Source organism: Neolamprologus multifasciatus, chromosome 1 (assembly GCF_963576455.1).
Source record: "Neolamprologus multifasciatus chromosome 1, fNeoMul1.2, whole genome shotgun sequence".
In the NCBI taxonomy this organism is placed as follows: Eukaryota; Metazoa; Chordata; class Actinopteri; order Cichliformes; family Cichlidae; genus Neolamprologus; species Neolamprologus multifasciatus.
Genome location: NC_140439.1, coordinates 29,520,645 through 29,534,459, shown reverse-complemented (window position 1 = coordinate 29,534,459; position 13,815 = coordinate 29,520,645). Strand labels below are relative to the sequence as shown.

Genomic DNA, 13,815 nt, shown 5'->3' with positions numbered 1-13,815 from the left:
CAGGACCACCCGACATAGGAACAGTTTCTTTCCCCTCGCCATCTCCCTTCTTAACAGTTGACCTGTCACACTGCTCCCACTGCCAGACTGCAACTGCACCTTATGTACATTCTGTAGTATTCATTCCACCTCATTTCATTTCTGTATTTTATGTATCTAAGTTTAGATTAGTTATTTATAGTTGGTTTACACAGCTTTGTGTATGTATGTGTAATGTGTGTATATAGACACGTGTGTGTGTGTGTGTGTGTGTGTGTGTGTGTGTGTGTGTGTGTGTGTGTGAGATTTACATTGCTGTGCTTGAGAGCCACCATCTACTGGAACCAAATTCCCTGTATGTGTCTGCACATATACTTGGCCAATAAACATGATTCTGATTCTGATTCTGATATATTGTTAATGGTGGTAGCAACTTGATTGCAAAAGAACTCCACGAAGAGCAAAAGAATAGCCAACATAGCCAAACAGTTCGGCCATATGACTTCTCTGTGATGACAAGTCAGACATTTCACATTAAATACAAGCTTGAATAATTCTGCATTATAGTATTGCTGTATTTATGTATTGTTCTCTATGCATATATTTTGCATTCATTTTATATAATTTGAATGCTTTGGGTCTCTATTGGAGCCTACTCTAAAATGTAAAACACAAACTATGCTACACTGATGAGCACTTCTGCACTCCATTTAAACTTGAGGCTGCTTTTGTTGATGGTTCATAAGTTACATTCAATTTATTTATGAATGTTCTATTCCCATTGCTTACTCACATCTCTGACTCATCGCAGTGCTCCCCAAATCCTGCATGAAATCATAGAACAAGCTTAGATGGTGTCGCTCTGCCTGTGTTCTCTGAGGGGTGTATGTTTTCTCCTCAAACTGACTTCTGCTTCTACAATTACACCTTACTGTTTGGTCTTTACTAACACTGAGACAGTTCTTTATCGGTTCAATTTCTGGGCTTTGTTATTCATAATGAACAAAGCTATAATATTATCAACATACAAAACAGCTGACTGGTTGTGATCAATACATGACATGCTGATAGTATTCTTTTGTCATTCTTGTTTCCAGTACTGTATTTTGGCATGCCAGTGCTGATGACACAACATTTTACCATTACCATGATACACTCCTTTTTCACACTTAACTGACAATGCATTCATTAAAATTGAATGAGCCTAATTAAAATGGGATGTTTCTCTGCTAAAGGAGGATGAAGACATCACCCAGTGGAAGCCCATGTGTGTCCACCAAGGTCAGGATACATATAGCCTTCTGTTGGATGATGCAGCCCATGTGTCCCAGGCTCTTAGTACAGGAACGATGGCTCCCCTGAGCCCCTCCACCAGCTCTCAAAGAGGAGAGTAAATTGTGTGTGTGGGTAAAATAGCAAGAAAGGAAGAATCTAGGAAAAAAAAATTCCTATTTGCTAAAATCTTCTTTAAGATTTTAGCAATTCTCATATGCTGGATTCTATGTGTGCGAATGAAAACTGTCTGAATGTTGTGCAGTAAAGCTTACCTAAATTGACCTTACTTTAGTCTACTTGCCAAAATATTCTGGATACTGTAATATTATTTAAAAGCATGTATCAAAACATGAATCATCACTGAATGGCACACATCAAATGAGAATACAGCAGAGCTGAATGCAAGTAGAAAAAATGACAAGTTCCAGCTGTCTTTTGACATTTCACAGGACAGCTGTTGTATAAAAAATGTTGGCAAAACTAGAAAGGGAATATATTTTTTCTCTAAAGACAAGTCTTGTTTTTGGAATCATTAATGATGTTTTTAATATACCCAGCATGCTTGTCATAATGATTGTTCCACAACTAGAGAAAAAAAAAAAACACCAACCTGGACAACATATGTCCCTGTGATTTCCAACAAATATCCAACCCCTTTTATCTTGACTCCTGCAGCTCCCTGTCTGTCTATGTGCATGTTTTTTTCTTTCTTGGGCATAGCTGCTCCTTTCAGCTGCTGACACTCATGATCATTGTTATTTTATAAACTTCTGTATTATATCAAACCAAACTTTCCCGCTGATCTTTGCCAGAATGTTCTGTAACCCACAGGTGTACGGTCAGGTTGGTACATTAGACTGTGCCTTGTGTACCAGCCAGCTTGCTTTGCTCCCAGTCACCTATTTGCCAGGCTTCACCACCTGCAGCCACATTTCTCATTAAGTTCCACACCATTCTGCTCACTGCTCACTTCATCACCAAAATGCCAAGCTGCCTGGTCACTCCCTGCTGCCAATGCAAACTCCCTGCTGCCAATGCAAGCTCCCTTCTCCTCCTGCTCACCTATTGGCTCATTAACTTCCTGCAGCTTCCCCTCCCACTCTGCATGCCTCTGATTTTAGAGCTCTCTGATCTTTAGAGCTCTTCAATCTTCTGTAAGGTTTTTGTTTGTTTTTATAATTTTCCCATCCTTACAGGGATGCAGGAAGCTGGATAAAATGCAGTCAATTAAGAACAAAAAACCCCCATTTTAGATAAGACTGATACAAGTCAAGACAATAACATGTTCAGATGAGATTAAAAAAAATAGTCAATGCATGTAAGTGAATAGGCTTCATATTTAAACTAACAAAGGTTTATTTTAACATGAAACTTGTTCTGTGTTTATTTGTTAAGCTGCTTAACCCCAAATCACTTAAGCATAAAAATCATTTAAGGGATGAACCAGTGTAATACACGAGGTACAGGAAAGCTACTTAATGAATGTAGGTGAATACAAATGCTGCCCTTTGAATGTGTTTGTCTTAGTATGCATCTATCTGCATGATGTTTACATGTGTGTGGTTGTACCCGCCTTTCTCTATGGTTACAAGTGTGTGTGTGAGTACGTGTGTATGAGTGTGAATTAATAAATATGAGCAGGCCGCCTTGGTCTGCGATAAAGAATTTGTGTCCTGCAGCCTGGTGTGGCAAAGCTCACCTGGACTCTGAGTTTTGCTGTCAGGTCCCATCTCCCTTCCCGACAGAGCCCCCAGCCTACAGAGCGGACACTCTCTAACCTTTGGAACATCCACAACGGGCTCGCTGATTCCCAGTGACATGCAATGCTCGCTCCCTCACAGCATTAGCATAGCCACACGAACACCTTCTGTTTGCTAGCAATCACAGACAGGTAGAACATTTCTAGAATTTTTTTCTTTTCAGTATCGTGGCTGATGCCGAGGTCCTGTCACATCTCATCATCTCTTTTTCACCATCTTGAACTTCAGCTGCGTGATTTTTACAGCACTGTGCAAAAGTCTTGAGCCACCCCTCATTCCTTTTGATTATAGTTCTAAGGAACCAGACTTGTTGTAATGATAGTCCTCCAGGCTTTCTAAAAGTCTTTTTCTGTGGACACTGGCTGACTGTTAACTCATTTTCAGTCCAGTTATTGTGCCTGTTGTTGGCCATTTTTAGAAGAATGTTTTTTTTTGTTTGTTTGTTTGTTTGTATTATTTTGTTTGTTTGTTTGTTTTAGACTAAACACTAAACCCTTTAAGCATAAAAAAGACCACCTAATTACACATAACATACAACTTAAGAAATTGTATCTTTAGGCACTTCGTTAGTAGGAACCTTATGCAAGTCCTATAATTTGTTCCCATTTTGTTAGAAGAATCTACAAGAAATGCTGAATATAATGCACTTTGGCAGGCAAAGAAGAATATTTTGCACCTATTTGCAATTAGTAAACTTGACATATTTATATATACAGGCAATGTCCTTGGCAGACCTACAAAAGATCTACAGCAGATGAATAATATCTGAAAGTCATGTTCTTTAGAAACAGGGAAATAATCCAGCAAAAACCTGACACATGACCTGAGAGATGCATCTGGAAATATGCAGCCTGGAGAACTATTCATGAAAACTTTGTAAAGATGAAATAAGACTTATAAGAGAAATAAGAGAGTTTAAACTGTGATGAAAAACAAAAGTGGTCCGACAAAGTACTGACTTTCAAGCTCCTTAGAATTGTGCAAAATCCTTTTTTGCCTTATATACAATGTATTTCCATGCATGTCTGCACGCATCAGTAAATGAATTCACATATTTTCCATTTTCCAAGTAAAATATAAAGAAATGAGGAATGTCTCAAGGCTTTTTGCACAGTACTGTAGAAAATATTCAAATCTACAAATTTACAGCTGTTTTGGCTCAAAAAAGCCTGTTAAATAAAGTACTAAATACAAATCCTTTAAAGAAATCTAGTGTAGGAACTGCTGAAAGCAATGACATATCATTTGCTACTGACCAGGAAATAATACAATTGGATTAATAATGCATATATTTTACTCTGCAAGCACTACTTAGTGTATACAGTGTATACTCCTTAACCAAAATATAACAAAATCATTAAAAAAAATTGATCCATAATGTGCGAGTGCAAGAACTGATAAGCAGGATTGATAGGCAGGCAAACTAACATTTCCATTCTACTGAGAATTTCTACAAGAATCGGTTCTCAAGTCCCATCCCCAAACACAGGACCTCTTTGGTTGTTCTGCAGTGCCAGACACAACAGGGCAACCTAGTGATGTTGGCAGTAGATCTTTTGGATCCTGTGGGTTGGCATATCTGGCATCTCTTTTGAATGCTCTATTAGATTGGGATCGGGGGACTTAATCAGTGCCTTGGATTCTTTGCTGCAGTCCTCAAGCCTTACCAGGGTAATCTTTGTAATGTGGTGGGGCATATTGTCCTACTGGGCGAGGCCAATGCCGGTAGCAATACCGGGTGGTATTGCTATGTTTTTTTTTTCTGCTTGGTCTGGTATCACAGTAATGTGAATGCGAATTTTGGGATCCTTGGTCCTCATTATAACACTGCATTATAATGATGTAATCAGTGTTATACACCTGACCTGTCAGTGGTGTAAATGTTGTGACTGATCAGTTGTACACATAACATTGCAGCATTACATCATAATCACAGCTGACAGCATGGCACCTTTAGTGTTTGGACGATACAGCCCAACCATGTGTCACAACATATTATGTTGTATCAAATCTTTCACTGTGTGAAAACACAGAAATATATCATCCTATCCAACCTGTTACTCTATATATAATATCAATCATTCTGTAATTCAGTCAAATAACTTCTCCAGCAGAAGAGCTGCAGAGGTGTTAGCTGGGTTATGGACTGAAGGATTACCTAGGCCTTTGCTCCTACAAGCCCCTTGCACTGACTCACTCAGTCGAGGTGGCCATTTGGCAGCTTTATAGCACAGCCAGTCTGAACACCGATAGTGGGATTGGGGGTGGGGGAAAGAATTGAGAGTGAGAATAAATGGGAGAAGTATTAGTTCCTTAACCTAGGATTTCACAAGACTAGGGATTTAGAGAGCACAATTTACAAAGAACCACTCAGAGTGAGTACAGCCAAAAGATGACACAGGAGATTGAAAAGTGTGCAGTCAACTCATCTCTCTTCTTCAGTCCCCTCCCTCTCTCTGACTCTGTCTTTTTTTCTTTCTTTTTTTCAACCAACTCAGAGCTACTACAAGCCACTCACTGAGAGTCAAAGTGAGCCATCTTAGAGGCACAATCAAAGGCAGTTTTTGATAAGCACCTCTGACTGGCATGCACAGCCACCACAAGGTTACTGATCTTTACTCTAACCAAGTGAGACCACAGTCTGCGCTGCCAACACTGCAGGCAACAAAGGATGAACTATAACAACACAATAACCTCCTCAGTCTGGTCGCTAAGTGGGTAGCAGAGATGCTGTTCGGATACTAAGCGTTTCAATATTGAACTATAAGGAGAGAAAGAGGCAAGTGGAGGATTGTGGTGCTGGGCGCATGTTTTCTTTTTGAGCCCAGAGCAGCGTCCAGAGAGCAGCCTTGGCACCGATCCATGTGTCCCTTGGCGTTAGTACTGCAGTCACATTACATTTCCCCTCTCATCTGGATCGCTGTGTGCCCAGCAGACGCTCCCATCCAGGGCATGTCGTGTCCACTTTAGACCTTAGGCTCTCTGGCTTGAGCTAATCCAACAGCTAACAAATTGGAGTAGACTGCTAAGTAAATAATTGTGTAAATAATTCAGATTGTCCATAAGTGAATGAGTTAGGGTATGTAATTTTGTTGAGATGCAGAAGAGCAAATACATACACAATTAGCTGAATTGCAAACTGGGACCCACTGATAATGACACAGTTTGACAATAAGAAGACAGACAGAAGACTGGACGGTTTCAGTTTCTCATTCATTTACTCACACAGTTACAAAACATTACAATCTATGCAGGGTGGATCTCCATATTTTTGTTCAGTCACAAAGAAAAAAAAAACACTCACTGCTTTCAGACTTCTGCTTGCTGATACTGACAGCCACACTGAAATCCACATGTGCCACACACTCTCTGTGCTGATCCTGCACCAATTAATTTCATGAATGACTAACTCATGTTTGGTAACAAACTCCCAGTGGCTCTAGGCTTACCTCACTAGCCCCCACCCTTACACCCCAGGAGAAGTGGCACTGCCAGCAATACTCACAGGATAATGGAGTCAAAAGCCTTGTGCCTATATTACACAAAAGGGAAAATAATTACGGATCCAAGGCTTAAGATTAAAGCAAGCAAGCCAATTTTGGTTTCAGAATCAGTGCTTTCGCACTTTTGTGTGTTGTGATACTTATGTCTGTGAAGGTTCTCAGTCATCCAGGTCATCGTAGTCTAAGGAGCTTGGAAAGAAAAGTGTCTGGACTTCTTTGAGTTGCTTGAAGACGTTTCACCTCTCATCCGAGAAGCTTCTTCAGTTCTAAGGTCAAAAGGTGGAGAGTCCAAGATTTAAACCCAGTGGGAGTTTCCCCCCAAAGAGGGACAAAGGACCCCCTGATGATCCTCTACCTAATCACATGAGCCAAGGTGTGAAAACGGGTGTGGGTCCCAATCAGCCAGGGTTTCGGGTGAGCTCATTGTGAAACCTGGCCCCACCCTATCATGTGATTTCCTGAGGTCAGATGGCTCAGGATGTGAGTGGGCGTTAAGGTGTCTGGGAAGGGATTTCAAAACTGGATTATAGATGGCAGAGAGTTGGTGTCGTAAACCACCGCCTCTGTTCAAAGATGGTCGCTCACTGTGGACATAGATGGCTTCTTTCACTCCTCTTTCAAACCATCTGTCCTCTCTGTCCAAAATGTGAACGTTGGCATCCTCGAAAGAGTGACCTTTGTCCTTTAGATGCAAATGAACTGCTGAGTCTTGTCCCGTGGAGGTGGCTCTTCTATGTTGTGCCATGCGCTTGTGAAGTGGCTGTTTGGTCTCTCCAATGTAGAGGTCTGGGCATTCCTCGCTGCACTGTACATCATACACCACATTGTTAAGTCTGTGTTTTGGAGTTTTGTCTTTCGGGTGAACCAGTTTCTGTCTGAGTGTGTTGCTGGGTCTGAAGTACACTGGGATGTCATGCTTGGAGAAAACTCTCCTGAGTTTCTCTGATACACCGGCTACATAGGGGATGACAATGTTGTTGCGTCTGTCTTTCTTATCCTCCCTCGCTGGTGTCTGATCTTCTTTTCTGTGCATCTTTGCTGACTTTATAAATGGCCATTTAGGATAACCACATGTTTTGAGTGCTTCCTTTACATGCGTGTGTTCCTTCTTTTTTCCTTCAGGCTTAGAGGGAACATGTTCTGCCCGGTGGTGTAGGGTCCTGATTACTCCAAGTTTGTGTTCCAGAGGGTGATGGGAGTCAAAGAGGAGGTACTGGTCCGTGTGTGTGGGCTTCCGGTAAACTTCAAGGTTGAGGTTACCATTCTCTTCAATGTGCACAGCACAGTCCTGGAAAGGCAAACAGTCGTCCTTTGTTTCTTCCCTGGTGAACTTGATGTTTTTATCCACAGCGTTAATGTGCGCAGTGAAGGATTCCACTTCTTCTCTTTTGATTTTGACCCAGGTGTCGTCTACATATCTGTACCAGTGGCTGGGTACTCTCCCTTTAGAAGAGCCAAGAGCCTTGCTTTCCACTTCCTCCATGTAAAGGTTGGCTACAATAGGCACAGCCATGTTTTTGTCTGTAGAAACCCTCGTTGTATTTGAAATATGTAGTGGTGAGGCAGAGGTCTAACAGTGTGCAAATCTGATCGGGTGTGAAGTTGGTCCTGTCTTCTAAGGAGCTGTCTTCTTGTAGTTGTTTTCTGACAGTCTCCACTGCCTCCGTGATGGGTATGCAAGTGAAGAGGGAGACTACATCAAAGGACACCATGGTTTCATCTGGGTCCAGGGTAAGTTTCTGGACCTTGTCGGTGAAGTCGGTGGATTTCTTGATGTGATGTGGGGTGTTCCCCACAAGAGGTGCTAGGACGGTAGCAAGGTGTTTTGAGATGTTGTAAGTGGCTGAGTTTATGCTACTGACAATGGGTCTGAGTGGGACACCTTCCTTGTGGATCTTAGGAAGTCCGTAAATGCAGGGTATGGCATCCCCTGGGTAAAGGCGGTGATATGTAAGGCGGTCAATGATTTTGTCCCTTTCAAGGTCTTGAAGAGAGAGAGAGTAGAGAGTAGTGATCTTTGTGTGGTAATCTGTTGTGTTTAGGACCACGGTGCACCTTCTCTTATCAGCTGGTAATATAGTGATGTTGTGGTCTTTGCTCAGAGAAGCGACGGCCTTCTTTTCTTGTAATGTGAGGTTAGACGGAGGGACTTTGGCACTGGAGAGGGTGGCTGAGACTTTCATCCTGATTTGCTCTGCTTCTGTCTGTGATAATTTGTTAATCCATATGGCAGTTTCTGTGGCTGTGATGAGGTCCACTATGGGCAACTGTTGCGGAACAATTGCAAAATTGAGTCCATTGGCTAATACTTTCTTTTCAGGTTCAATGAGATTCCGGTCTGAAAAGTTCTTCACCCATTTTTCCTGACTGTCCTCAGGTGTGTGTTCTTCTCTGAGTTGTGTAGATTCAGACTGAGGAGTGAGTGTTTTTGAAAGCAAGGTGTGGAATTTCCTGCGTTGTCTTTCTTTTCCTTTAGCGTGTTGGGCCCGCTGAGCCTTGTCCACAAACTTGTTCTAAAATTGGAGAGGGTAGAAGGGTTTCCAGTTCCTGCAGAGTCTGGCTAATCTTGCTCTGGAGGGCATCTATAGTGAAATGGACCTGTCTTATCCTTTCACTTAGAAGCTGAGTTTGTGCTCTCCGTAGAATCAAGTCCGCTCTGTATCCCCTGACAGTGGATCCAAGGCGCAGGCTCTTAGGAACAACTCTGCTTTGTCTGCATCTCAGGTTGAAACAGAGATGGTTCCTATAATCGGCTAGTTTTCTTGATTCCCTTTCATACTCCCGCACCAGTTGAAGGGTGTTCCTCCCAAAAGGTACGGCAATATGTCTGTGAAGGTTCTCAGTCATCCACGTCATCGTAATCTAAGGAGCTTGGAAAGAAAAGTGTCTGGACTTCTTTGAGTTGCTTGAAGACGTTTCACCTCTCATCCGAGAAGCTGATAACTCTACCTAATCACATGAGGCTCATGTGATTAGGTAGAGGATCATCAGGGGGTCCTTTGTCCCTCTTTGGGGGGAAACTCCCACTGGGTTTAAATCTGGGACTCTCCACCTTTTGACCTTAGAACTGAAGAAGCTTCTCGGATGAGAGGTGAAATGTCTTCAAGCAACTCAAAGAAGTCCAGACGCTTTTCTTTCCAAGCTCCTTAGACTTGTGATACTTATGTTTACTTAAGGACGAAAGAACCTAAATGTAGATGCATTTACTCTAATGCATTTCAGTGAAAGTGTCCTCTTGAGTAGCTTCGACTCAGCATCTTCAAGTGGCCAAGCTTTCGCCCAAACTGTGCCATTACTGGAATACATGTGCTGGGAAAAAAGCCTTTAAGCAGAACATTTCTCTGAATCTGAAGCCTGTCTCGCTGAAGAGGGCCCAAAGGCTGGAACATTTTGGACAACATTTGAGACAAAATGGCCCTGGAGAGAGCTAGGGCCATGTTGTTGAAAATGTTGATTAGTTTTGGCTTGTGCAGAGATAGATTGCCTGCCATCTTTTCATTATTTCTGTAGAACCCCCTGGAGAGAGGGCATGGAGATGGACTTGAGCAGGCAAGGCGTAATTAAACTTCCACAGGCAGGTCATGTGCTGTTAATGCTTTGCCACCACTTCTAATTACTTAACAGTATAGTCTAAATGATATGCTGTCACTGGGCAAATTAATTGGTATTTGGTGAGGGCAGTATGGCAGCATTGTCTCCTACATGTGTCATAGGCTCTTTGGGACCAAGAGAAGGCTAAGCATTATCTGACCCTGATTAAGAACATAACACTGAGTTAAGTGCATAACAACTATGGGTTATAGCAGCCCTAAGCATTCGGAGTTGATAGTGTGTAATTTCACAGATTCCTGACCTCTTTGACGTTAGGGTGCATATTTTTTAAGTTGCACTACAGCAAGCACAGTTTTTATAATTTGGATATGCCCTAAATTTAAGAGACAGCTCATGATGTGAATTAAGGGAAAGGTCCTGCATAAACCATGAAGCTGAATATTCAAGTTAGGTGTCAAGTGGTGCATAATATACTACTTCAAGCTCACAATGTGCTAGCATTAGACCCAGAATAGCTCTATTCAAATGCTACTGCATCACAAATAAAAATTAAATCCCAGGCCAACCCCTTAAAGTGCTTAAGGATATCATTATTATTATCATCAAAACAAAGTAGATTTAAGCTCCACAGAAAGGTGTGCATTAAGGCAGGTGACCGTTGATTTTGGTTGGCTGTACCAGAAGCAGCTTATCTTACCCCCGAAGTAGGAGCCATCCGAAAGCTTGGTTTCTTTGTTGCCTTTCGTTAGAACACTGACAACCCCATGTTGTATGAAGTACATTTTCTTTCCGATGGTGCCTTCTCTTATGATGTAATCCCCAGGTTGGAACACCTCAAACCTCAATTTGGTGAGCATAGAGGTGACAAAGTTTGGGTCAGCATTGGCAAATAGCGGCATAGATGCCACCAGCTTTCGACAGTTAAAGTTGATAATTTCCTGTTTGAAAAGAAAGACATTAAAAACAGTGGTTAGTGACAGCAGCACAGCAGAGCCGTGGCTTTACAAAATGCAGTGACTTTTTAAAGTATTGGACATGAGGGATATTAGAGTAACAACAGGAAAAATGTCAACTGTGTAGACATCATTTACTGTTTTCTTATTTTTCTAAGCCCCCCCCTCCCCCCCCACCACCACCAGTTTTTTTTTCTAAGAAAAAAAAGACATTATTTAGTCACACTGTGCTCTTGTGTAAGGCTAAAATGTCAGTGAATGTGAATTAAAATGAAGGGAATGTCGAGAAGTGCACAAGCTGTCGAATGCATCAGAGCTGCATGTGCAGCTGTTTTAAAGCAAGACAGAAACACTTGTCCCACCTCTCGGAGCGGCTCATTCAGCTCTCCCAGGATGCTCTCCTCGTCAAACATCTTGCCCTGGTAGCGGTGCTCATAGTAGTCGTGGATTCTCTGCCTCATATCTGCAGGCAGCTTGTGGAAGGACATGTACTGTTCCACCTGTTTGTACTGCAGGGACATAGAGACACACAACAATCAGGTTATCTAAAGGCCATAGGGCTGTAGCACAAAAACACTGCCACAGGGAGCAGCTGGTACTGAGGTCAGACACACAAGGAAATGGAGACGGATGCAGGATGGCTATCCGTGCCCTTTCAAATTTCACCCAAAAAGATAGCACTTTTCCAGTCTTTGATCAGGTCTCTGAAAGTCTCTCTTTCTCTCTCGGAAGTCACACTGTCCTGAATATTTGTTCCCTGAATGTACTAACTTCTAAAAGATAAGGGTGAGAGAAAGGAACGCTAGAGTCATGAAGTGCAAAGTCAAACTGACCTTTAAAAGTGCGCTACAGCAGCTAATGTGAACATGAAGTAAATGTAGATCTTAAATTATTAAATACATATTCCTTTTGTTCATGCAGAGAAGAATAGATTAGAGTGTATGTTGTTCAGGTGAAACAATCAAAGTGTTTCTGTTTTTACAGTACAGACTTGTGGATTAATATCCTCTGTTGTTGAAAGATATAACTATTTAAATTTGTGTCAAAAAGCCTTTGACTGATTCTGTAGCAGTGGCAGCAGAGATGTAGATCAAAGCACACTGGGAGCACCTTGGAGATAATAATGGGCTGAATCCTTAACCCGCTGTGAAAGAAAATAAGGAAAAAGAAAAAAAGAAGAAATTAACCATTCATAGGGTGACGCTGGTGGTGCTCTTTGATCACAATGGCTAAGCTGCCAGAAGACTTACCGCTGACTAACACAGCTGACCTCAGAAGCCTTCTTCTTTGTTTTCTCACAATACTACTACTCTTGTTGGCGCTAATCTTAAAGGAATTCATCAAAGCTCCTGCTTTGTTAAAATAAATAAGAACGGATTTCTACAATTTACAAGAAACACATACAGGTGAAACAAATCGAGTTTCGCAGAATAGAATATTGAGCAAGACAAAATATGGTGCACGATGCTTGACCATGGGCCAAAATGTGCCTACCAGTAACATCCTCAATTTTTAAGAGCTCTTTTAAACCTTCTTCGAGTCCTTTACAAATAAAACCGAAGAAAAAAAATCACAGTTAAATTATATTCAGGTTTTCATAAACTAGCAGGTATATAACTGTGAACTGTAATCCATACAATAAAGAACTTGATGCTTTTCTTTACCACACACAGTAGTAAAATAAATATATTTGTACAGGAAAACAAGTGCAACAATTTTAAAAGAGTGCTATAAAAACCCAAAACTTAATTAAACTAAAATGTATGTTATTCAATAATATTTCTGCCCACATAAAATGTGCAGGATATTTTAAGACCTTAGTTTGCCTGATTTTAATTTCTGACTGTGACATCTTTTATCCCTGCACTGGCTTTTGACACCTACATTCCTCACTTTCTACCACTTTCTCTCTTTCCTCCTATTGCCATATTTAGAAGAGTTATTTGACCAGGCCCTTGAATCCCTCACAGACGGAGAAGCAATCTAGAATGACCCTGTGCATATTGACGATAAGGCTCCTTTGACTGTGAACAGCTAGTTATGAACTATTACATGGCTCCACTCTCAATCCTGGACAAAAAACTGATTACAGATTAGACAAACTGCTTGAAATATGTTTTACACCAGTTCCATCATATTAAATAGTTTATAGTTTATTCTATTTAACAACTTTTGTAGGAATGTCAAACAAAATAAATTATATTTTTTTGTGTAGCAACACTGTGTAATTTGATGTGGAAAGTCAAATACTTGCAAATGCATAAACAAGATGTGGAGCTTATATTAATCCAGTCTCTCTGTCAATGTCAGGGCATGAATATGAATAAGAAATGTTGTGGGTGACAGTAAGAGTTTGAATCTTTATCCACACTATCCCTTTGGCATAAAATTAAGAAATGTACTGATCCAATGATAACACTTATTTCACAGAAATGTTGTAGGTGATGACCAAGATGTTTCCAACGTAGATTGCACCAAAGATGGCATTTCTATATGTGATGCAGGGTGAAGATGACAGGTATCTCAAATTATGAATGAGGTCTAACACTGTTGTCTTCTGCTTTAGACATGTTACAGTACAGTACATTTCTTTAATTAGTTTTTTTGTGCATGAAGTATTAACACTTTGAGAAACTTATTTGAACTTTCAACATCTAATTTATGTACAGCTTTGTAGCATATTGCAGTCTGGTTCTCCCAGCACAAAAGAGTATTAGTCAAGTGAACAAATGCAAGATAATGTCTTATTGCTTCTGCAGTTTTGATGAATAACTGTATTACACGGAGTAACTC

The 13,815-nt window shown here is 41.0% G+C and overlaps 1 protein-coding gene across 1 annotated transcript in view; it reads right to left on the bottom strand.

Moving 5' to 3' along the window:
• The window catches only part of hcn4 (hyperpolarization activated cyclic nucleotide-gated potassium channel 4), an 82,160-nt gene that overhangs the window by 24,181 nt on the left and 44,164 nt on the right, over nt 1-13,815 (bottom strand). Inside the window, exons 5-6 of the mRNA XM_085163501.1 lie at nt 11,385-11,531; nt 10,767-11,007 (exon numbers count right to left, since the gene is read on the bottom strand). Of these exons, the coding sequence (XP_085019627.1) occupies nt 10,767-11,007; nt 11,385-11,531 (388 nt within the window). The remainder of the gene's footprint in view (nt 1-10,766; nt 11,008-11,384; nt 11,532-13,815) is intronic.